General features: G+C 46.3%; 8 protein-coding genes across 8 annotated transcripts; 4 read left to right on the top strand and 4 right to left on the bottom strand.

The window, feature by feature from the left end:
* Nucleotides 1-373: 373 nt before the first annotated feature.
* Nucleotides 374-1753, top strand: GGS22DRAFT_64956 (glutathione-dependent formaldehyde-activating enzyme). Its single transcript, XM_047967668.1, has 5 exons — nucleotides 374-697; nucleotides 759-851; nucleotides 917-972; nucleotides 1049-1247; nucleotides 1307-1753. Exons 1-5 carry the CDS (start codon nucleotides 473-475, stop codon nucleotides 1625-1627), a joined length of 894 nt encoding a protein of 297 aa, XP_047822761.1. The 5' UTR covers nucleotides 374-472; the 3' UTR covers nucleotides 1628-1753.
* Nucleotides 1350-3438, bottom strand: GGS22DRAFT_64973 (uncharacterized protein). The gene has a single exon (XM_047967669.1). It carries the CDS (start codon nucleotides 3206-3208, stop codon nucleotides 1880-1882), a length of 1329 nt encoding a protein of 442 aa, XP_047822760.1. The 5' UTR covers nucleotides 3209-3438; the 3' UTR covers nucleotides 1350-1879.
* Nucleotides 3439-3622: 184 nt separating this feature from the next.
* GGS22DRAFT_64949 (peroxisomal targeting signal 2 receptor) lies at nucleotides 3623-5118 on the top strand. Its single transcript, XM_047967667.1, has 3 exons — nucleotides 3623-3909; nucleotides 3960-4185; nucleotides 4246-5118. Exons 1-3 carry the CDS (start codon nucleotides 3737-3739, stop codon nucleotides 4900-4902), a joined length of 1056 nt encoding a protein of 351 aa, XP_047822759.1. The 5' UTR covers nucleotides 3623-3736; the 3' UTR covers nucleotides 4903-5118.
* A 543-nt stretch (nucleotides 5119-5661) lies between these two features.
* On the bottom strand, nucleotides 5662-8145 carry GGS22DRAFT_64941 (ATP-dependent RNA helicase mss116). The gene is made up of 2 exons (XM_047967666.1): nucleotides 7546-8145; nucleotides 5662-7492 (listed from the first exon to the last, which is right to left on the bottom strand). Exons 1-2 carry the CDS (start codon nucleotides 7914-7916, stop codon nucleotides 5746-5748), a joined length of 2118 nt encoding a protein of 705 aa, XP_047822758.1. The 5' UTR covers nucleotides 7917-8145; the 3' UTR covers nucleotides 5662-5745.
* A 1207-nt stretch (nucleotides 8146-9352) lies between these two features.
* Nucleotides 9353-10412, top strand: GGS22DRAFT_184499 (uncharacterized protein; the record flags this gene model as incomplete). Its single annotated transcript, XM_047964195.1, has 3 exons — nucleotides 9353-9677; nucleotides 9747-10169; nucleotides 10279-10412. 3 exons carry the CDS (start codon nucleotides 9353-9355, stop codon nucleotides 10410-10412), a joined length of 882 nt encoding a protein of 293 aa, XP_047822757.1.
* Nucleotides 10413-10828: 416 nt separating this feature from the next.
* GGS22DRAFT_64927 (uncharacterized protein) lies at nucleotides 10829-11748 on the bottom strand. Its single transcript, XM_047967665.1, has 2 exons — nucleotides 11235-11748; nucleotides 10829-11139 (listed from the first exon to the last, which is right to left on the bottom strand). Exons 1-2 carry the CDS (start codon nucleotides 11505-11507, stop codon nucleotides 10834-10836), a joined length of 579 nt encoding a protein of 192 aa, XP_047822756.1. The 5' UTR covers nucleotides 11508-11748; the 3' UTR covers nucleotides 10829-10833.
* A 4532-nt stretch (nucleotides 11749-16280) lies between these two features.
* On the top strand, nucleotides 16281-16684 carry GGS22DRAFT_64845 (RecF/RecN/SMC). Its single transcript, XM_047967664.1, has one exon. It carries the CDS (start codon nucleotides 16364-16366, stop codon nucleotides 16601-16603), a length of 240 nt encoding a protein of 79 aa, XP_047822755.1. The 5' UTR covers nucleotides 16281-16363; the 3' UTR covers nucleotides 16604-16684.
* A 632-nt stretch (nucleotides 16685-17316) lies between these two features.
* Nucleotides 17317-19577, bottom strand: GGS22DRAFT_152707 (uncharacterized protein). Its single transcript, XM_047959727.1, has 4 exons — nucleotides 18256-19577; nucleotides 18093-18204; nucleotides 17929-18040; nucleotides 17317-17748 (listed from the first exon to the last, which is right to left on the bottom strand). The coding sequence occupies exons 1-4, from the start codon at nucleotides 19141-19143 to the stop codon at nucleotides 17514-17516; spliced, it is 1347 nt and encodes a 448-aa protein (XP_047822754.1). The 5' UTR covers nucleotides 19144-19577; the 3' UTR covers nucleotides 17317-17513.
* Between the last annotated feature and the right edge of the window lie 5096 nt (nucleotides 19578-24673).

Below are 24673 nucleotides of genomic sequence, written 5' to 3'. Positions count from 1 at the left end.
TAGTCACCTGACAACGCGACGGGATCGCGATTGTCGTATAATACTACGAAGAGTAGTATCTAGCAGGTCTTAAAATGTGCTTACCAATAAATGTAATTATATCCTGCTGCAGACTCGACGCAATGCAATGTGATCTGCCGGAGATAGGCATATCGCCTTTAGTATCCTACTGTACGGGAAATCCATGTACGCTGTTGTAGTATCTCCGTCCGAACTTGTTGTAAAACTACTATGCGGTGAACGTTGGAAGAGTTTGACATGAAGGATCTCCATAGATTCCTTCGGTGCTCAGCTATTTGCGGTTGCCGATTGTTGGGCAGTCTCCAAAATGCAATACCCTTGGAGCATTTTCTCGCTTAAAGCGCATGCCTGGCTTACTTCTCTGACATAAAACCCCCATTGAGTCCCAAAACTGTCATCCATATCAATATCTATCCTCTCATACCTACTCCTTGTTTAAACCTTCGACATAATGGCTGAGACACTGAAAACCTTCCGCGGCAGTTGCCACTGCGGCGAGTATATCTATGAAGTCGATCTTCCGGAGAAGTTCAAGCCGACCGAGTGCAACTGTAGTTCATGCTACAAGAAGGGTGCCTTATGGATCATGCCCGAGCCTGGGAAATTTCGCTTCGTCAAAGGTAACGTCGACACCTTGACAAACTACACGTTCGGCGAGAAGACTTTCAATCACAAGGTAAGCATAGATTGGCGAAATATGCTGCCTTGCTTGTGGTGCTGACGTGAGGGGAAACTAGTTCTGCCCTAACTGTGGAGTCCATCTCTTGATTGTTGGCTATGTTGAACTCCCGAAGCCGGGTGAGGTGAAGGATCCGATGACTGGATTCAATGTAGGTGATTGCATCTCATTTTAGTGGTCGACAAGGCGGCAGTCGCTCATAGTGGATACTCTTAGGTCCGATCTTTCCAATACGGCCAAGGCGTAGACGTATGGACTATCGAGAGGAATCAGTAAGTAACCAACCCCCTCCCTCTTCAATTCCCCGACAATTATAAATTAATATATGCTTCTTTCTTCCGCCTGTAGTCTCGATGGTAAATCATTCCGGGCACCTTACGAACTACCAAAGTTCACAGGTCCAGAGCCGACAGCAGTCATAGAGGGGGGAAGGTTATACAATGGTAGCTGTCATTGCGGCGCTATCAAGGTGGCATTGAAATCGAAACCGCTCGACAAGTCCTCCTCCGAGAGAATTTTAGAATGTAACTGTAGTATATGCAATCGGGTAAGCATTGTTGATCCTATTGAAGTCATCCTGAGAAATTGAGACTGACCCACCTACAGCATGGATCGGTATGGTCCTATCCCCAGAAAGATCAAATCGTCATCGAGGGCGAGGATAACCTTGGTGTCTATTTATTCAACACGAAGCTATTCGGAAAGACCTTTTGCAAGACCTGTGGAATAGCAGTGCACAACCATGTGCTGCCAATCTCTGAAGAACAGTTCAACCAGATGCCAGAGGCTATGCAAAAATTTGTCGAGAGTAGTAAATCGGTGAAGCCGATCAATCTGAGACTCTTCAACGACTTGAATGTCAGGGATTTGAATGTAGGGCAGTTTGATGGTTACAACCAAACGCTACCTCGTTATGTCGAGCCATAGGAGAGGGTAGTTAAGCAAGGCCAAGCCGAGTTTCAATAAAATTGGTGAGTGGTAGCAAGAGGGAGCTATCTTCTATATCCAACACATGTATATGAATATAAATTTTATCCCCCCTCGAGTATAGGCTAATAAATATGGAATTTCCATTGGGATAATGCTCTAGAATGTGACACAACACTCATGTAACTCGAGTGATGTTTGACGTTCTTTGGGATAAGGCCAGCTCGTTTTCTCAGATAGCATATTGTCGCGTCAGGTCGTTGGAGATATCATCGTCGGGGTGGTTTTATAACGAGACTTATCCCATCTAGGATTTCCATCGTCGTCGAACTCAGCCCATTGGAAGAACGAACAATTCTCCTTGCCAGGCACATTTCCGCCATAGCACATCCAGAAATATCTCCCCTGTGTTCCCTTTTTCTTCTGGACAACCCTCAATACCGCAGGGATGTTGCATTTACATCTTGGTGTGTGTCTTGGATGAAAAGCTGATTTATAGTGGCGATACGTGATGTTGATCCTCCGATTGCCCGCGATGGGGTGGGGGTCGATTGCTTGAGCTGGGGCGATGGAATGTTTCCATTCTTCCTGCATCTCAGCGTGCATTACCAAAAGCGAATTGTGGGGGAGGTGAATAGAAATTTGCCCTTCAGCATCAGAGTCATCCGAGTTGGTATTATCGTCCTTTGGCACGATCCTTCTGACGCGAAATTCCCTTGCAACCCCCAGTGAAAGTGAGCCTATAACAGCTCGTGGGCCTAAATATGTAAGTTGATCGGTGTGGTATCCGACATTTTGTTGAGGTCCATTATAACAATTGACGAATGCGCAGTTTGGTGACCAAGAATCGGAGGATTGATACTTGAGTTTTCGTCCTTCGGGGTATCGGGTCTTAATGCGGGTTTGAATTTCTCTGTTCACAGCCTCTTGGACTTTTGGCCTGACATGAAGAAGTTGAGGTGTGATGCGTCGGATATCTTCTAATCTAGCTCCATTATAAAAATAGTCGTCTTTCTGAGTGTTGATCTCTGCCTCTGTTCCCACATAGAAGCTCGATGTATGATGACTTTGGACGACGTTGTCAAATAATTTAAAAGTAATCTTTTCGAATGATTCCGATTCATCTAACATTTCCTTGAGAAGAGCATTGGCCTCATCCGGTGGTAAGAAATTGTGAACTATACTACAAGGTGTATGTTCAGCTATATCTTCAGGATCATATAAGTGAAGAGTTGTTCCCTTTTTAGAAAGTCTTCTTGTCTTTTTAGGCGACACGGATCGCTCTTCTACTGAAGGTTTTGAAGCGAATAATCGCAATGAGGTTTGGCAACCAATCGTGGCGCTAATACTCTGTTTCTTAGGTGATCCGGTCCGATCCTCAGCTAAAGAAGCGGAAGCTGCCTCGACAGACCCGTCGTGCACCAAGAGTGCTTCTAATAAGGCTTCTTGGCTGATATTCGAATAAAGTGAAGACAGAATCGCCAATTTCACGTCCGTTGACTCATTCTCATCAATTAATTGTGGTGATTCTTCTTCTAGTGCAGATGATTTGCGCTTGGTTCTTTTCAAAAATGCATCCATAATGTGGCCCGTGAAATACGGAACTTAGACGAGATATGACGATATGACGCCTAATGGATTAGACTGTCTTCAACCTTTCTTAGACTTAATATAGCGATGATCAGAGTCTCGCAGATGCTTAAGTCGTAAAGCGTACGCTTCCATACTCTACCACGAAGAATGGTTGCCTAAATAAATAGATGAGTCAAAATGAATTAGAAACAAGAACCTTGAAGGGCGTATAGATTTGAAGGCGCCATTGACATGACTAAGTCCACTTTAGAACCCAGGTGAGACTTTCTCGGAAATCGATTTATTGGGACCGAGGGTACCCATGTTCATGTTACACATTCATGGATCCCCCACATTGTCACAGGTACCTAGGTACCATTAAAGCCGAGGCCCCACCAAGAAACATTCAATTCATCGTCATACCTTTGGCCGTCAATTCTCCATGAAGCGACTTTCAACTGTGCAAGGTTTGGATGTGCCGACAAGCTTGAGGTTGAGGTCTAGAGGACAGCGGTTTATTTAATATACAAAAGCGTTATGGCTTCAATGCTGGAGTTCCGCACACCCGGCTGGAACCCTTATGCCGTCAAATACTCGCCCTATTACGACTCGCGCATAGCTGTCGCATCCGCAGCAAATTATGGTATTGTAGGAAACGGTCGTTTATTTTGCCTAGGCTTGGGACCGCAGGGTGTCCAGATCGAGAAGACGTAAGCGATTGTGAAAATACAACTCCGCGTAAACTAAAACCCTCGTCCAGCTTCGATACGAACGATGCCCAATATGACCTTGCCTGGTCCGAGATCAACGAGAACCAGCTGCTGGTCGCGTGTGGTGACGGGTCGATTAAACTCTACGACACGAATGTCAACGACTTCCCCGTAGCCAATTTCCATGAGCATAGGCGAGAAACATTCTCAGTATCATGGAGTCCTGTCACCAAGGATACATTTGCTTCCAGTTCATGGGACGGAACAATTAAAATCGTATGTAGCCCCCCTTCGTATGTTCGCATCGGTCCCAACAATACTAAATAGTATTCATAGTGGTCGCCAGCAAGAAAAGAATCTATCAAAACCCTACCAGTCGGAAATTGTACCTACAGCACAGCCTATTGTCCTTCCAACCCCAATATCATTTCTGCCGTATCATCCGATTCACATTTGCGGGTATTCGACCTTCGGACGCCCGTCTCCGCCCAGTATCATCTAACCTCTAAAATCCCAGTTCATATCCCGCCTCCTATTCCACTCCCGCAAGGTCCTACCCCGCCTGCTGTACCGGGAGAGATCCTAACACACGACTGGAATAAATACAACCATACGGTGATCGCGACAGGAGGCGTAGACAGGGTAATACGGATATTTGACATCAGGAATCCATCAGCTGGTCCGGCATCTGTGATGATGGGCCACGACTACGCTGTCCGGAGGTTAGCGTGGAGTCCACACGCCAGCGACATCTTGATTAGTGGAAGCTATGACATGACAGTGCGTTTATGGACAGATGGGTCGACGATGCCGGCCCAACAAACATCCCCAGTCAAGGCCGGAATCCAACTTGGCATCATGAACAGGCATACCGAATTTGTGACGGGCGTCGACTGGTGCTTATTTGGTGTTGGAGGTTGGGTTGCAAGTGTAGGCTGGGACGAGAGGTTGCTATTGTGGGATGCGAATAGAATTTTGCGGGGACAAGCGTAACAATTATATCGAAACCTATCTGAGTACAAAATAAGGAGAGAAAATACGATTCGTCGAGGCTAGATGGAAATTTTGTAGGCTTTATACCGGGATATTTGCATTGGGAGGCGTTTGATAAAGCAGTTGAGGGATTATGTTACTGATACCATCTATACTATATATCTATTTTGGCCTTCCCTCAATAGGTAGAATTCTAAACTTCGACTAATTAGTGAATCTTCCCCTTTTCTGAATATATGAAAGTAATAGAAGGTGATACTAGTAACCCATCTCACTACAGATTATGCCAAAAGAGCATTGGCAGTTGATATGTTTAAAGGTTATAAGGCATGTTCATACCAGTAGCAAGTCACTTGAACGCGGGCACCCATAATTCTTCTTGAAGTCATCAAACGTATCATTTTTAATTTCTTTTCGTATTCCGCGTTAACGACTCCTCTTACACTTCCTATAGTACATAAAAGTCGAGATTTCCTTTTGGTGAGTGGCCCCCTTTCATCCATCCCGGCCCTCCGAGATAAGATTCCGCCGACGCCCTGTATCGTTTCGTGAAAAACCAAAGCAGCGAGAAACCTGGACGCCGATAGTGTGTGTGTTTGTGTGGATAGAGCTCCCGCGGGTGTGAGAACCTATCGATGACTAACACACCGCCAACTTCTATGTCTTTGCGTGTCATTTGTCTTTCGGGATTGTCTATGTGATGAGTGAACACGGGTCTGGGAAACCCGGTACATAGACATCGAGGAAGCTTCCGAAGTAAGATGGTACATTAGGAATTAAAACAAGATGTCGAATCTGGGGAATTGGGGCTTTTTTTCAACATGGAGAGGCGCCGTGATACCTTTAGAATGATGCGCCTCCACCTGAGCCACCGTCATTGCGTGAACCGAAACGGCTGCCGAAGCCACCACTTCTGCTACCGCCACCACCACCGCGGCCACCTTGACCGTAGCCACCGGATCGGCCGCCAAAACCGCCTGATCGACCACCGTCTCGGCCGCCAAAGCCACCTGATCGACCGCCGTCTCGGCCGCCAAAGCCACCGGATCGGCCACCGAAACCACCGAAGCCACCGGATCGACCACCATCACCAAAGCCACCGGATCGACCACCGAAACCACCCGATCGACCGCCAAAGCCACCGCCTGATCGACCGCCGTAGCTAGTAAATTGTTCTTGGTCCATATCCGGCTCATCAAAGCCGATTCTGATTCCAGGAAGATTTACCAGTCCGCGGTTGACCGCCGACTTTCGCGTCACGGCGGGTTGTTCTTCCCAGCCCATGCCATTAAAGCACCACCTGTTGAGTAACTCAACTAGATCATCGGGTCGCAAATATCGTCCCATTTTCTGGCCGAGCATTGAGCTGTACGTCTCTCTAAAATATTGCTTTGGGAGGCCCTTGTAAGCTTGAGAGACCTCCTCGAAGAAGTTCGATACTTCTGCGGGAGCTTCGCCCTGTCCTACTACGTGTCGTGGAGCCAGAAGATCCCTGTTGGGCTTGATGGGTAGGCCAGGAAGGCGATTTCGCGCTTCTTGGATTTCTTCCTTGGCTAAGAGGAGATATCCCTCACCGGACTTTCCGGCACGGCCCGTTCGTCCGACTCGGTGAATATATTGGTCTCTGTCTGGGGGAAGACCGATCTGGATAACATGCGATACGTTGGGGAAATCCATTCCTCTTGCGGTGACATCGGATGAAACAAGAATGCCAACTTTAGCAGCTCGGAAGAGGTCGGCGTTCCTTGTGCGCTGGCCCTGTGTAAGCTTTGAATGAATATCATAAAGTCCGACACCACCCGCTCTGCCAGCCAAAGAAGTTCCTCTGAGGACTCGGTTCGCAAATGCGACAGTAGATGTGTTCGAGAAGAAAACAATTGCCTTGAATGGGGGGTTTGTAGGGTCCTCTGCGTGTTTCTGTTGCGCTCGCTGGGCTATTTCCATAACGGTTGGGAACCAATTCTCGAAACCGTTTACCTCAATAAGGTGTTGCGGAACACGCTCGTGGGTTGGAGTTTCATCGGGGCTGATTGTTTGCACAAACTCAAAATTGTCCGTTTTGACCATGTTCTTGGCTAGGTGGACGACATCTCGAGGAATGGTGGCAGAAAACAGAAGAGTTTGGCGGTCGACCTTGTTGATAGGAGGGAGGAGATCTAGGATGTTGCGAATGTCGTCGGCGAAGCCAACGTCTAGCATGCGGTCGGCTTCATCCAACACTACAGCTTGTAACTTAGGAGCCTTCACGCCGGATTCTGGGTCTTGGAGAATATCCTGAAGTCTACCGGGAGTGGCGACAAGTACATGGCAACCCTCTCGGCGCATCTTCCACATGGCTTCCTTCTTTCTCGTGCCACCGACGGCCGTTTGAATAACGATACCAGTGTGTCTGGCTAGCTTCTGTGCCTCAACGCCGATTTGCTCTGCAAGCTCACGTGTTGGGGACATAATAATGCCGCGGATATCTTCTGAGGAAGCATTTCGACGGGCAGATGGCTGAGCAAGGCTAGGTTCAACTGATAGGAGACGTTGGAAAAGAGGGATGAGAAAGCCTAGAGTCTTGCCAGTTCCAGTCTTTGCTTGCGCAACTCTGTGAAGAGTTAGCGAGGGGTAAAAAAAGGATTATCATTAGATTTTACGTACAGATCAACGCCCTTGAGCGCCGGGTTAATTGTCAGAGACTGGACGTCAGTCATTGTGTCATATCGCATGTCTTGGGTAATAGCCCGAATAATTCGTTCATCAACACCCAGCTTTGCTAGGTCTTCGAACCGGGTCACATCGTATATTCCAGCTGGTGAATCTTCGACGGCTGTATTAGGATGCGCGGCCGCTTCCGAAGAATATAATCGAATGGCAAGCTGTCTGAAGGAAGATGATTGGAGTTGAACCTGCGACAATCTTTGACACGATGCTACGAGGGGTCGAGAGAGAATCTGCCGCGGGGCCAAACTCGAGAGTTGGCGACGAGCCAAATTGCCTATGCGGGCATGCCGTAAGGAAGACTTGAACATTGCGACTGCAGAGAGGATTTAATTCCCAAAGTTCGCAAAAATAGGAATGGGAAGTGAAGAAATCTTCTCATATGCGCACGACCTTATAAATGAAAATTAAAGGCGCGAGTGTCGAGGCGAATTGAAATTCTTCAACTATTCGATTTTTTTTTCTTTTCAGAAACTTTTTTGACCAGGGTCTAGGTCCGGTCCGTTGAAACGGATCCACTTGAAATCGGAACCGGGATATGTTTGTTCCCCAGTTTTACCTTTACTGATGTTTGAAGACTGAAGTCGCTCCAAGTTGGTATCTACCTAGTACCTTGTATATATTATGAGAATTAGATATTGGGGTAACTGAATTGTTGAATTCTTTTTTTCTTTAAAAGAATAAAGAACTAAGCCCCGTATATTTATACCAAATGTTAAGGATTTGTCCACTTTCCTATAGCTAAGAAATTTTACCTATCAATTATCGTAACATGAAAAGCAACACCCAAACACTGGTGTCAAGATTTTTATCAACTGATTTAATAATATATGATTTCCTTTATCTTACCATTTAAGAGGCATAAATATTCTCTGATATTCACACTACAAGGTATTCAATGATCTATATACATACATACCTACCTACATATGTGTAGTATCTAGGTACATTTATAAGTACCTCCGGTCTACCACTTAGTGCCGCGTGCGGGTCTATTAGTTGAAGAACCTTTAAGTTCGAATAATAATAGTGGACCATCGAATCCGAACCACAGGGACATCCAACACTCTGCTAGTATGAAATACCTACCTAGTAAGCACCTAGGCACTGTGGCGTCCCTGTTTTACTTCTCAATTTACGACGTGCTAATTGATGAGCCCCGAAAGATCAATTGAAGTTCTTAGCACATAAATTATCTTAAAATGTTTATTTGGCTATAGTCTATTATCTCCCTGTAATCGTATCTGCAAAGTAGGATGTATGTAGGTATATCCTACAAATTTGATTGGCGGGCACGTACGTAGTAACGGAAGGTGGTTGGGTTGCATGTGAAAATCGCTTATCTGCTTCGAGCAAAAGCGTCCTTTTAAGTGGATAGACGGGACCTCGTTGCCTCAAACACATCCATGGCTTAGGCGTGCGGCTTCAACTGCTGCTAATATTTTATTTCAACAAAGAGTCCCTTTTCCCAATTATTTCTATGTACTTATATACATATACTCATACCGTGGACATGTGCATCCGTTATGTAATTGGACGATTCGAATCTTATGCATCGAGTATAAACTTTATATTTGAACTTTCTTCGAAGCCGAGCTGAACCTGTCTCCGTTTGACCATTTCCGATCCTACTTTTCTTCTCTTTACATATTAACATAATGTCCTGATGTTCGACCTGCATAATATTCAACACTACCAATAGCGAAATAACAGACCCGGGATGAAGGGAAAAATAATAGACATCATAATGGAACAAGATATGTCTATTGTGGTATTTAACATGTTACCAACTTCAGTCCAGTCTCGATTACCGGCATTCCGATCCCTCCGCCGATCTACAAGTTTATCTATTTTGTCCCTTCGGCGCCGTTCTCTTATACCTCAGAAAGACATGGAGCAGGTGATGATTGCAAGGAGCGAAGATAACTCGGTTGTTGAGCTGCAGCCATGTTCAGAGGCAGCCACAAACGTCACTAGTAGTGAACTTGAGGTAGACCAGAAAAAACCGTTGAGCTGCGATGACAGCAATCCTAATGCTAGCTCTGGAGTGAAGTGGAATTATGCCGCTCAAGGTACGAACTTTCTCAGTTTAATATCCGTTTCTTAAGCATCTGAATATGTTATTCAACCATGGGATCTAGGTTCCTACTTACAGCAGTCTGCCGCCCATGAAACAATTGACTTGGCCTTCGCAAGAAAGTCGTATATCGACGGTGTAGCGTACATGCTAAAAGCCCTCCCGGACGATATGGACGACTATGAAGCCGGAGTCATCCGACGAGCTCTGCCAACCTCATTCCAGCAATTTGGGACGGATAGGCAGATCGAAGCAGGACCTAAATGGCTTCCATCTGATAGGGCAAAGACATTTCTGCACTCCACCGTCCAAGGCTTCGTGTCGAGTCTTGTGCTTTTCGCCTACCTACTCCTCTCCTTTCTGTCAGCCGTCATCCGTACCGGAGCCCATTACGAGCGGCAATACAACATTTCACAACACGTCGTCTCCAGTAGCTTTGTCTTTGCCACCGCCGTCGGGAAGCAGAGTGGTGCCCTAAGTGAGAAGAGTGAGTATACTCCGGACATGTTTTCAGAGCCACACATTTGTCAAGTAGACTTCAAACCTCGCTGTCGGGCATCTTTACGGGTTGTAATTACTGACGTGAAATGTTATAGTTGGCGCTATAAGTGACGGCAGACTTGGTAAACTGTTATCCGACCTTATCGCCTGGACTATAGAGAGCGTTGCCGGCGGAGTCCAAGATGGCATTGGTCAGGGTCTACTTTTAATCGAACAGAGACGTAAATGAGTCATGCTACAACGAATTTTGCATTTTCTACCGGGATCGGCCTGGCGTACGGATAGGGGTAATACGTATACATATGGGAACACATAGGAATACATATAGAACGCATTAGAAATACGGAAGTATATGGGTATGGTTAGATAATGATTAAATGAAGACATCTGTGATATTTTGCATCATTTCTGTACAGTGACATAAATGGCACTTGATCGACGGAGAAACTCCGAAATATGTATGTATGTGTTCGCTTTGATTCCGAATCTACTAGGTACGGAACCTGTTTCAGCCCAAGCGGAATCCGCACATGTACTACAATTTGGATATACCAAACAACGCCGAGTCGATGGTAGGACTCCAAATGTATGGCTAACTTTCTTCCAACCCGGTGCCCAAGTCGCCAAGCCAATCCCGTAGTCTATGTTCATTATTGGGTTTTCCCGTCAACCTTCTCCGCCGCCATTTTAGCCTCCATCTTCTTCCTCGCTGCTAAGATCATCTCATCTCGCCTCCGTTGTAGCGACGCCTGTCTCTCGTCCCGGTTGGAGCTCCATGACTTTGACTTCGTTACGGACTCGACTTCGCTGTTTACAGTGACTTTGTCTTGCAACCTATACCTGGTAATTAGGTCCGGTTCGGCAGGCTTGGGTGGCGCTTTGAAGGTTTGTGTTTGCGCTGTCAACGATGGTGTCGGGGAGGCTGGAGGAGGTGGCGGTTGAAATGTAATAGGCGGCTGAGAGAATTATAGAATTAGCATCGAAAATTAAGGCAGATACTTACGGAGAGGCGTAGGCGCAGCACGAAGCGGAAAGAGGTAGAAAAACGTACTGTTTCCAGCCTTCCGGACAATATCCTTTCCGTGGTAGCCGCAATGTTCCCCCCGTTACGGTGCAGATCCCACAAGATAGTCCTCCGGTCGACCTGAGGGAACATTTGCTGTATCCGTTCTACCGCAGCCTCTCTTGCGCGGGAAGCTGACTGTGCATCGCGTGTCGGTCGCGGAGGCTGAGAGGCCGGAGAGAAGAATAGATAACGAATAATGAGGCCGCCGAGGACGATTATTAGGATAAGGGAAGTGAGTGACACTTGTTCGTCTGCCATTTCTTGTACCGTGAGCTATGCATGTAATACTTTCCACCTAAGTTCTATTATATTTCGACGAAAGTCATAGATGAAGATATAAGGTCAAATCGGAGACTGATTAAGAAGAAATCGGATTGTGGCCGGAATGGATTAAAATGACGTCCAGTAGGGAATCGATTCTGCTGTGGACAACTTAATTAGATATCGGGGTTCGGGAGTCGCGTGTGGATTCCAGCGAGTCGCACTTTAGAAATGTTACGGGAACAGTTGGGACCTTATCCATGGATCCTTCCTGGCCATATAAAATTGGGGGCTCATGTCTGCGATGTACCTAAGTACCTGCATGTGATGCTACCTGTAGGCTGTAACACTTAAGGTAGGTCGGGAAGTAATTGACGTCTCAACGTTAAGTAAACGGTAGGTACGTTCGCGAATATTCTCCAAATTTGAAGCAGATGGAGTGGTACTAGGTAAGATGCACCATACTACTAGGTACCTTAGGTATATAGAAGTTGTACATACAATTCCTCGTCACTGTGTGGCTTTCTAGCTATGCTGAGACACGATGGCTTAGGCAAGAAGGCACACAAACCACATTAGAACCATCGAGTAATTAGATGCGACCCAGAGCTAGACAATTCCCATATCCCTTCCTCACAACCCTGGGCAAGCCAGAGATAGCAATGAAAAAGAAGTTTGCGTCACCTGGAGGCAGTGTTATACCAGGGACACAGTGGAAGCGATCATGGGCAAGCCCAGAGGATGCGCTACCATTGTGCAAAAATTAGAATAATCACGATTGAATCCAAGTAGGATTCTTTCAGAGATTAAACTGAAAAGAACAGATACTACACTTGATCTAAGCCAAAAGGCTATCACGAGAGTTAGCAGAGGGTTATCGAACATATGGGTGTAGTGTTGGCTTACCAAAGAGAGCTGAAGAAGAAGAAAAGAAAAGAAATCTAAGATCGGAGCTGAGGAGAATTACATAGACCTTAGAGTGACGGAAGTGGGGCAGAGAGGGCACTAATTATTCTGCCGTACTTTCCCGCTCTATCGCTACACAGGTGGTCTATGCATCCACTTAGCCCTCATCAGCCCCGCGAAGCTTGGGGGCTAATTGACCCACTCTAATTACTCAATAACCAATGATTGTAGCTTGTGTCACTAGTTTGTTTTTGTTGACCTCAATCGCGTCGGCAACCAGATTTTAAATAATACATAGCAACTCAAATGCAGCAACAAGTTATTATAGGTGCTATGAGTTAATAGAGACATCATAAATCTTTCTATGCGAATCGAATCGCAGTCGCCAATATGAGGGTTACGGAGGTGATTATAGACGTATGTATACTACGAGATAATGTAATCAATACTTCTACTGACTTATTTAAAAGGGCTTCAAATCCTATGCCGTTAGAACGGTCATTTCGGGATGGTTAGTAAACAAGATTGCTCTTCAGCGTCGCACACCAGAAACTGACATGGCCTAGGGATGAGAGCTTTAATTCCATTACCGGCCTGAACGGTAGTGGAAAGTCTAACATTCTAGACTCCATTTGCTTCGTTTTAGGTATCACGAATATGTCCACCGTTCGAGCCCAAAACTTACAGGTATGGACCGCAAAAATTATACCTAGATGCGATTTAAGACAGGTCCTGACTATCCAAATTAGGATCTTATCTATAAGCGCGGCCAAGCAGGTGTGACGAAAGCAAGCGTTACTATCGTGTTCGACAACAGAGACAAACAGAAGTCACCCATCGGTTTCGAAGAGTATGCCACCATTAGCGTCACCAGACAGATCGTCTTAGGAGGGACTTCGAAGTATCTAATCAATGGGCACCGAGCACAACAGCAGACTGTTCAGAATCTATTCCAGTCCGTCCAACTGAATATCAATAATCCTAACTTCCTAATCATGCAAGGTCGAATCACAAAGGTTCTAAACATGAAGGCGGTCGAGATTCTAGCCATGATCGAAGAAGCAGCCGGTACTAGGATGTTCGAGGACCGAAGGGATAAGGCTTTAAAGACTATGGCCAAGAAAGAAATGAAATTACAAGAGATCACTGAGCTTCTTCGCGACGAAATCGAACCTAAGCTCGAAAAATTGCGGACAGAGAAGAGAGCCTTCCTAGATTTCCAGCAAACACAAAATGACCTAGAGCGCTTGACGAGAGTAGTAGTCGCTCATGATTATGTCAAATATCAAGAGAGACTACAACAATCTGCGTCAGATCTGGAAAATAAGAAACAACGACAAAAGGATCTCGAAGACTCCGCCGCCAGGCTCAAGAGCGAGATATCCCATCTCGAAGAAGACGTCAAGAGGGTGAAAGCGCAGAGGGATAAAGAGCTCAGGAAAGGGGGCAAAGCTCAGGCGTTAGAAGATGATGTCAAAAAGCATTCTAATGAGCTGGTTCGTTTGGCCACCGTGATGGACTTAAAAAATTCCAGCAAGTCCGAGGAAGAAGAAAAGAAGACCGCGGTCCAGAAGAGTGTAGCTGAATTAGAGGCGACATTGAAAGAGAAGACAAAAGCCTATGATCAAATCAAGGCGAAGTACGACGCGGCAAAAGAGGCAAACGAAAAGCAAAATATCGAAGCAGAATCAAAAGAGGAATTACTCCAGACATTGCAGACAGGCGTCGCGTCTAAAGAAGGCCAAGAAAGCGGTTATCAAGGACAACTACAAGATGCAAGAAACCGAGTAGCAGCCGCGGCTACTGAACAAGAACAAGCCAAAATCAAAATCGCCCATCTTGAAAAGCGAATCAAGGAAGAAGAGCCTCGAGCGAAAAAGGCGAAGGAACAAAATGCAGGCCTACTAAAAGATTTGGAGGGCCTCAAAGCTCAGTCACAGAAGCTTCAGGCTCACCTTACGAAGCTTGGGTTTGAGCCGGGACAAGAAGAAGACTTGTATACACAAGAATCCTCGCTACAGCAGACTATCAGGAGCTTGCGTCAAGAAGCGGATACTCTGAAGCGCAAAGTTGCCAACATCGATTTCAACTATGCCGATCCAACCCCTAATTTCGACCGTTCGAAGGTGAAGGGGTTACTCGCACAGCTCTTTACTCTTGATAAGGAACATATCAGAGCTGGCACTGCTTTAGAGATATGTGCCGGAGGCCGCCTTTACAATGTTGTCATAGACAGCACGGCTACAGGTACTGAATTATTACAAAACGGCAGACTACGCAAGAGAGTCACCTTCATCCCTCTTAACAAAATCTTGAGATATAAAATCTCAGCGCAGACTATTGCTACGGCTCAAAATATCGCACCTGGAAAGGTGGATCCAGCTTTGTCGCTCGTAGGGTACGACGATGAAGTATCAGCAGCGATGGAATTCGTATTCGGCGGCACCTTGATCTGCCAGGACGCCGAAACCGCGAAGAGGGTGACTTTCGACCCGAATGTACTGAAGAGAAGTATTACCTTGGAAGGTGATACATATGATCCCAAGGGATCACTATCAGGCGGAAGTGCACCAAACTCCAGTGGTATGTTGGTCACCCTGCAGAAGCTAAACGAGATCAACCGTCAACTCAGGGAAGCTGAGGATTCTTTGCGCAATCTCCAAACTAAGATCTCCCAAGAAAAATCGAAACTCGACCAGGCCCGCAAAATCAAGCAGGATCTCGATCTAAAAGCCCACGAAATCAAACTTGCGGAGGAACAGATTAGCGGCAATTCTTCGTCATCTATTATCCAAGAAGTGGAGAATATGAAGGAGACAATCATACAACTTAAGAATGATAGTGCCGAAGCCAAAAAGAGACAAGCTGAAGCTAGTGCTGATGCGAAGAGGATAGAGAAGGACATGAAAGATTTCGAGAACAACAAGGATTCAAAACTTGTGGAACTTCAGTCATCTCTCGACAAGCTACGAGCAACGTTGACTAAGAATTCAGCTGCCGTCAAGTCCCTACAAAAGGAGGTTCAAAGTGCCCAACTAGACTCTGAACAGGTTTCCGGTGATCTTGCTGCAGCGAGAGAACAGTTACAGGAGGTTGAACTAGCTATAAAATCACAACAACAGGAAATCGAGGACCTTATTAAGAAACAATCTGTGTTGCAAGAAACCCACGATCTAGCTCAAGCGGAACTCGACGATGAAAGAGCCAAATTGACAGGTTTCGATGATGAATTACATGCACTTGAAGAGGCCATTAGGTCAAAAAATAACCGAATTACTGAAGAGGGTCTCGAAAAGCAGAAGCTTGGCCACACGGTTGACAAATTCCACAAGGAGCAACAACATGCAGTCCAAGCCGTGGCAAACATGGAAAAGGAATTCGACTGGATTTCTGAGGAAAAGGACAATTTCGGTCGCACGGGGACGCCGTACGATTTCAAAGGCCAGAACATCGCAGAGTGCAAGGCGACGCTGAAGACGCTCACAGACCGGTTCCAGGGCATGAAGAAGAAGATCAATCCCAAGGTCATGAACATGATCGATAGTGTCGAGAAGAAGGAGGTGTCGCTTAAGCACATGATGAAGACGGTCATCCGCGACAAGCGCAAGATCGAAGAGACCATCATCAGCCTTGACGATTACAAAAAGAAAGCCCTCCTGCAGACCTGGGAGAAGGTCAACGGCGACTTCGGCCAGATCTTCTCAGAGTTGTTGCCCGGTGGCAGTTTTGCGAAGTTGGATCCACCTGAAGGCAAGACTATTAACGAGGGTCTAGAGGTCAAGGTTTGTCTAGGCAAGGTGTGGAAGCAGAGCTTGACAGAACTAAGCGGTGGCCAGCGGTAAGCATTTTCTCTTCTGATAATTCATCCCTACTACACCCCTTTTTTATGAGTACTATAATACTAATTATGACAATGGATTAGATCGCTAGTGGCGCTCTCTCTCATCATGGCGTTGCTCCAATTCAAACCAGCCCCCATGTATATCCTAGACGAGGTCGACGCGGCGCTCGACCTGTCGCACACGCAGAACATCGGTCGCCTCATCAAGACGCGCTTCAAGGGCTCCCAGTTCATCGTCGTCTCCCTCAAGGACGGCATGTTCCAGAACGCCAACCGCATCTTCCGCACCCGTTTCAGCGAGGGCACAAGTATGGTGCAGGCCCTAACCGCCGCGGACTTCAAGTGATCGGGCACCTACCTGTACCTAATTTTACCTTACACGTCTATATTTCTTCCAACCTACCTCTCGCGGAAGGTAGACAAATTCGTGTGCGAGTGGAGCGGCGCGTGGGGGCGGACGGACGGACGGCCTTTGTCGGGTTACTGCGCGGTTTAACGCACGTATGTACCTACCTAGTATGTATGTATATGTATGTAATGCGTATGTGGCTATGTCTAGCGTGCGCCCGCGTGCTTATGATCCAATATGAGAAGAAGGAGGGCGGGTCCGGGGAACTGGGGAAGAAGAAAAAAGAGCGAGAGACACAGAGAGAGAGGGAAAATATGAGGGATGAGACATGAGGGATATTGCAGGTTTTTCCCCAATGACGATTGCATGACCGACCGTAGAGCATTACTCGTTACGGCCCACGATGGTTGGATTGAGGGTTGGAGGGACGGGATGGATGGACGGACAACACATGAACGAACGCACGAACGAATGGTATACCAATTGATGGCGGTGGATAAGGCTACGCCATCATGAAATGTGTTTTTCTCGAGCAGGTTTTTTTTATTTTATTTACTTTTTTTTAGTTGCGTCGTGCTATGATTTTTTTTTTTTTTTCGTTTAGGTCGGTGCTCCGGAGTAATGACAAATTTCAGTGCCGACAATGTCTCAGTTCACTTTTCCCTATTCGCACTCCGGCTTAAATGAGTGCATCGTGATGTTCATCATTTATCCAAATGCGTCTTATTCCTTGGTGATACAGTACTATGTATTTCTATGCTGCCCAGTTTTTTTAATGCGCCGTGAAGTTCTGCGATACCACCTGACCACCTCTAATCTCACCACGTCTCATGATTAAGGTATGTATGTTTCTTCTCGATTCTTGCTTGATATTAACTGTACAATAGAAAAGCAGAATTTCTTCTTCTTACTGCTTGATATACACATGGTGGCCCCGCTCCTCGACCTCGACAGTCATGCCGACGGCGACCCATGACTCCAGGTCGTCGCCCAGGCTGGCGTCATACAGGGGCGTGAGCTGCATGCCCAAGCAGCCGTTCAGCGGGGCGCCCTCGTCGACGGCCCGCTTCGTCCTGAGAGACTTGTCTGGCTCGCTCGGGTGCCGGATGCCGGTGTCGGGGTCGACGTTGGGCATCTTGCATCTAATTATGGAGTTAGTTACTTTCTTGAGTCCTAGGTATTATACGATCAATCAGGTAGGTGGTAATTCTCCCCACGCTGCGAGGATGAGGGTGCCGATGTTGGTTCGGAGTTTCAGATGGGGAAGTAGGTGGGAAGGTGGGTTGGTAAGCAACGAGTGAGGGATAGAGGGGGCTACTGACCTGACAGTTCTGCATGATACATGGAATGAGGCGTCATTATAGAGACCTGAACTTCCCGGCTTGAACCGGACCTGCTTCCACGTCTCCTCGTCATAGGCTTCGGCGCCGGAAACTGCGAATGGCGTTAGATGGAGGGGAGGGGGGATTGGAGGACATTGACTTACGAATAATATTAGGTCGGAACCGGAGTACGTCAAGTTCCTTTAAGGTGTCATCTTTGGGAACTTCTTCGCTAAACTTTTGCATGCTATTCAGTGTCATCAGGTGGAGGGGATACTAGACTTAGTGTTAGTTTATAGAGAGAATGGGGAGCAAAGAGGAACATACGGCATCCTGAAATCCTGTTACAGGTTGATATCCAGCCTCATCCTTGGTTGGGGCGCATCGGTAAACCTCACGCAGCTGGTCCGGGTCGATTCTGAAAATGCCCAGCCTATTGCTAACACCCAAGTACCGTCGCAGCTCTGAAGGTAACTCCTTTTCCATGTTGAGGGCATTGACAGTTTCTTTCCAGATCTTGACGTTTTCAAACGTATAGCTGTTCTCCTTAATCTCTGCTTCTGACGGGAAGTCTATTGGAAGCAGGATCTCAATCTCCGGCTCAGCAGCACGTCCTCTATGAAGCTTCGCCGTAATCGTCGAGTAAAGACCACGCCAGCCTTCCTCCTTCCACGGAAATCGTATGACCAAAAATGCCTCCTTCGATTTCATCGACTGCTTCCGGAGCTTCATCTCATCCGGTAACCACAGATCAACAGTAACATTAGCAAGTCTAGGGAACTGCCTTTGGGTGACGAATTCCCACTTGTGCTGCGATTTCTCTTCATCCGTCGAGTTCACAGCAACGGGAAAGGGACTCTTGAGCTGCGCAAATGTGAAGAGGCGATCGAACTGTAGTCCCGACGGGAAGACTCTGCTCCTCGTCAGTTCGATGCCCTTACATGACTTGACTGGGTAGATGACCAAGCTCTGAACCTTTGGCGGTTCGTTGCCCTGTGGCGAGTGTTCAGCTGAGAATTGCTTCTTTAGGTTACTCTTCGAACCATCAACTCCAGCCTTCGTGTGCGTCTGAATTAGCGCATCGGCTTTTTGAAGTCCGACTGGGGGTAAGATAACAACCACCGGGATTAAGAAGGCGAGAATGGTGATTGAAAGCAGGAATATGGAGCTGGTATCCAGATTTAGGCCTCCACGGGCCTGAAGCAACTCATCCATGGTGATGCGTTGCTATTACTGGGAAAATCTTCGAATCGAAAGTATTATGTTGGTACTTGTCCAGCAAGACGCGTCTTTGTCTTTGGAAGATGTATCATACGTAGCTACAAGAAGAATAATGAGATGATTATAGGTACGAAAAGTAGAGGTGGGCCTCGGACGTCAAGGAGTTGAACCTAAAAAGCGGCGTTTCAAATATGGTAGCATTGTTAGTCCCTCGACGAAACGTTTGAAACACTCGAAACATCTGAGACATTGAAAGGGCGAATGGCCGAAACCTAATCGACTCATCGCGACTACATCACGTGATGATAACTCATCCTGTCTCATATTCGGCATATTCTGACATATCTTATCACGTGACATACAGCTGAACCGCCAACTAGGGGATAGTAAGCTAGCGGGAGCGGCTGATTTTTCGGCGAGAGTGGGCTACAAGCTAACACCTAATCTAATTAATTCTCTCTTGAGTCGTGTGAGAGTACGAACATGTAGGTCGATATTCTTCATGGAATACCGAAATACCTAAAAGATTTGACCAGATAATAAGATAGCAACAGCCGATCATCTACGTGGTGAATTCATACTCATATCTATAATCTAGTACCTATCTAGATTCTACCTACAGATATCCAAGGGAGATGCAAATTTTCACGTTCCGTCGAGCAGAAGCAATCTAGGTGCTGTAGGATTCTATCGTGGGCCGATCGCACTAAATTCCCCCCGAAAACGTACCTAGGGGATAGAACGCGGGCGGTGATCCCGGCGCTAACTAGACCCTGAGTCTTTTCTGAAGTTTTTCTACTAGCAGTCAAGACAGCTATGTTGCGTATGCAGCGATGTGATGGTAGTACCAATCACACCCCAACCATCCTCTGACTGACGTATTCGTCAGCAAGGGTTGGTGGAAATTATCAAGCCCGAAATCGATAGAAGGATCGTCATACACCCGAATAGCCACCGGTAAGACTTTACTTTTACTCCTATTATCACGGTTAAACGTGCTAGATCACGTATGACCTTGTCAACGAGTGAAAGCTTTAACTAAGTCTGGTTGAATTCGATAGAATACACATGAGGTCGTATCTCTACTAGGTAAGCCACACAACGAACGAGAATGAAGACGCGTCTCGGTATGGTCTCCGAATGCAACAAAGCCCGAGAGACGAACATCCCGCAGTTGAACTACCGTACTTAGATGCAACCATGGTTTGTTACCCACGACTGCCTAGTCGGAGATATCGGGATTGTTGCTAACCAACTAATGCAAGGTACCAGGCACGTTGACCAGGCAATAAGGGGTCACACGTGTGGGTAGCTTGTCTACTACGGAGGTTTTGATCATACTCAGTGGCGCTCACCGCCAGTGAAATGGCATCGACGGCGAAATACAGGTAGGTTAAGAGCTTGCAGAGCTTGCATATACGGCCAGAATTCCGGCATCACTTTCATTTCAGGTTGGCTGTCCCCCTTAGCGCCCATATGCAGAGCTAGTCTCAAAAATCGCATCAGTCCACGTACTGGGCGTACTTGGTAACAACCCCCCTGGAAGTTGGAAGGGTATGGTTGGTTTTCATTGCCAAGTATGACAACACGCCGGACGCCTCTGCATCAGCTTACTGTAGGGCGATGGGGATCCGCCGCGGGATTCACCATAATAACGTATGTGGTAGTCCATTCTGGGCAGGTTGTTCAGTTTTCAGGGCCGATACGGCCAGGTAGGTGACAACCAGATAGGAAAATGTAGGGAAATGTAGGAAAATGCATATTCTCGGTACATTATGTCGTTAGGCTGTTTATGGTGGAGGGCGATCTCGGGCTGATGATTCCGCGGAAGTAGCCACTATTCTCCGCAACTTTCCCTGCTTCTTATACGCCTAGAGAACGTAGTTGGACAAGTGAGGCTACTTCAGCGACGGACAAGATATTTGGAGATAGGAACTACATAGACTATACGGCCTTGCCGTTACCTTTCGTAAATCAACCTATCTCCTACTTACACTATCTTTACGGCAATGGCCTATCATCTATTACTTGGAAATGGCTAGATGTTTAGTATATTCCACTCAGACTAAAGGCGGAGTGTTGTGGGTTTAGGCCAATGATACGGTTAAAAAAACATGCTGCCATTACAAATAGTATCGGGCGCCAACAATGTGCGTGGCGGACAACTAGCTGTACTATATTAATATGTAGACACAAGTTGAAAACGCCATGTGGAAAACACCACTAAGGGGTAGATCTAGATAGAATCGGGTATAGAAGCTACACTAACTATGTAGTTCAGCCAGCTAATTTAGCAGCCTCACGGGGACACCCTAGGGTTCTCCACAGAAAGGATGTGTTTATGCACCGTTACATATAGCTCACCTATCAGCTATCAGACCGATTTTGCTTCAGCTGTTGTAAGAAGCCATATCTATACCTTATGTAAGTAGGGGCTCATGGTGTGTAGGAACTAGGAGCTCATCGCATCATGAGCCAGCTTATCTTTTTTACGAAAGTGGACATAACTATCGAGAATCTATGTATGTACGGACTAAGGGGTTCAGACGGGATTCGCTATTATCTAGCGGATTTGATGAGTCTAGAAACTCTCACATGCTACGTAGTGTATACCAAGGTAGGTATGTAGTGGATAGGGGGTATACAATGTGTATTATTGGCGTACGCTAAAAAAGTATAGCAAAGACCAGGGAGCCTCCTTGGGGGATCAGACCTTCGAGTTAAATGCAAGAGGATGACAATTTCCGCGATTGTTCTTGAGCTTCTCTGCATGAGATATCGTAAGATTAAAGCCAAACTTGCTTACTTATTAAGCAGTGGTCCCATAGACTCGGGAAATTCAAGTTTCCTTTTAGAGCCGCGTGCCGCCAGCCTTAGATAAAATGTTCAAATCAGTTTAGTCTCATCCATAATACAGTGTTCCCCATTGCCTCTCTCTTATCGGCTTTCCGCCTTAGCAGGGGTTCTAACCCCCGTCGTTCGGCCGGGAATCCTGTCCCATAATAAATCGTACTATGTAAATGTCTAGCCTTACTGTCATTGTTACATACATGCTTTTTTTTGACAGGAGTCGGTATCACACTGTGTTTCTAGAACACACAGACACGATGATACGACAAAATAATAAGGCCCCTGGCGGTTGGCGGGTCTTAGCGTAGAAAGGGTAAGCTGGGGATGATGAATCGGCAAATAAAGCTCTACAGATTTGCGACATGGGGTTTCCCGTTGATAGTAATAAGCATGAACAGAGCCCTGGAGCCTTGTAGGAGGACAATTTGGCCTAGCGGGAACGCAAGTCATAATGAGCCGCGACATATCTGACTCCGACGAACTATTGTATTCCGTAATATGGTATCGAGATGATATCCAGCGCAGGTCTCCTTTAGTTCGTAGCTGATCCTTGCGAGTGGAGAAATTTCGGGAGCCTCAAGCCGGAGGCTGGTATTAAGCTGTAGCAACTAAGATGAGGCTTATTAGACTTCCCAGTAATAAAAAACATATTATCGAGCAGACCAAACACCGAGATGAATGAGACGTGAACTAATTAGTATAGCTCCCGAATCCAATGCGAATATGTCACACTGGGCTGATTGGAGACACTGGAGTCGCTGGAGTCGCTGGATGGCAAAGACGTTGACGCACATCCTTGATCTACCTACCAGGTAGGTATACGATTCCGGAAAGGAAATACGAATATTAACATTAAGAAAGATGTATATTCTTGGTCGAACAGGTATAGCAGAGGGTTGATATAGGTATAATAAAGTAAGTTGTGTAATATTATGATCCTGATTTGGAACTCTCAATCAGTTCAATCCATCATTCCTTACCCATGTTTATGCAAAATATACTGTAGTAATACAGGGAACAAGGGACTTAGCTCACAAGTACGTCACAACCCACCAGTCCAGATACTTTATAACTACATACATACATAGCACTACATGTACATACTATGTACTATGTGCATGCATGTATTTAAAAGGGGGTGTGGTGGGACAAGGAGAGTTAAGGTAGGTGGGTTAAGGTTGAGCTAGTTGACTTGAGCAAGGTCTTAATTAAGTGGCGTCGACGAATTGGGTAAACCAGTGCCTGTTTCCCTTTTTTTATTTTCCTTCGCGCATAGCGTTTTTACTTCCCCCTAGCAACATTGAACTAATACAGAATTTCTATATTTGTCAAAAAAACAAAAACCTCTAGCGTCTAAGGTCGGAGCTAAGTCAAGAATTAGGTCGGAAACTAGCTTAAAATTCGCCGCCAAGGACGCAAATCTGGAATCCTTGACTACGGAATATATCAAATGGCAAATGATATCCTTGCACTTCAAAAGATTTCCGTCCTACCGCCTACTACTAGACCGGAAATCCGGGACAGAGGGAATTCGATGAGCGGAGAGCGGATGGCGGATGCAACGATGGGATGGGACGGTCCCTCTCTCACATTACCAGTCTCCAGAAGATCATTCCGAACTGCTCCAATAACTAGACAGTTAAGGTTGAGCTTTGGGGAAGCTAACTGGATCTGCTAGGGTTGTCCAGGTTGTCTGGTTGTCAAGGTTGTCCCACGTCCACTACAACATGAATGAATGATGCCAGTAAGCATATCATTATGCCCTCACCAACGCCATCGATCAAACTGTTGCGGCACAGCATGTGTCCCTGGCAGGCCTGGTCACAATCCGGTCCCTGTCGATCATGATCAACCACGGCTGGTAAACTGCTATATCTGTCTATGCGCCATGACATTTCTGCGTGGGATACCTAGTGCTGGCATCACGGCCCCTGCAGGTCGGCCGAAACTCACCGCACACGTTCACATTCACATTTCCAAAAGGACTCTCCAGCCACACGAACACGGAAAAATACATCCAATACATCACCTACCTAGAACTACCTAGAACTACTGTACCCAGGTACATATCACGAGAGGTACTTCCAAGTTACACTTACTACCTGCTTACCTACCAGGTCCTACCTAGCTGTTAGACAAGAGCTTCTGTCACATTACTTCACTTGCTGCCGTTACGGATAGCCCTGCCCAATGATGTAGGACCGGCTCCTTAGCATGATCGATCCGTTAATCAACTTAATTAATATGGGCAATGCAAGGTTTATGAGCCTCACCGTTTTCCTTCTTCTACCAAGTCAGTCTTTCTGCATTTCTGTCATGTACTGACAGACTGGGTGCTCCAACGCTCTGGTCTGTGTTCGGGTACACCCCCCCTTTCACTACTGTATCTAGTCCCCTGTCGAGGGCGGTGTGGAGGCCCATTCGTACATCTTTGCAAAAAAAAGATTTTTTTTCGGAAATTCGAAACGCTATTCCAAATATAGTAATAAGACTTGCGGAAATTGTTAAGGAAGTACATAGCAGTATATTGAAATGGATTACTTAGACATGGGATACATGTATTCGCATACAAATTTAGCTGTATAAGTATGTATATAATGTCGCTTTACTTAGAGTCAATTAGATCAATTACCTAGTAGCTTTCAAGGTTGTTGCAGTTGAAATAGCCTTCTAT

The sequence above is a fragment of the Annulohypoxylon maeteangense genome, assembly GCF_022496945.1.
Source record: "Annulohypoxylon maeteangense strain CBS 123835 unplaced genomic scaffold GGS22scaffold_2, whole genome shotgun sequence".
In the NCBI taxonomy this organism is placed as follows: Eukaryota; Fungi; Ascomycota; class Sordariomycetes; order Xylariales; family Hypoxylaceae; genus Annulohypoxylon; species Annulohypoxylon maeteangense.
Note: the sequence above shows the minus strand (reverse complement) of the source record. Positions and strands in the feature narration are given on the sequence as shown.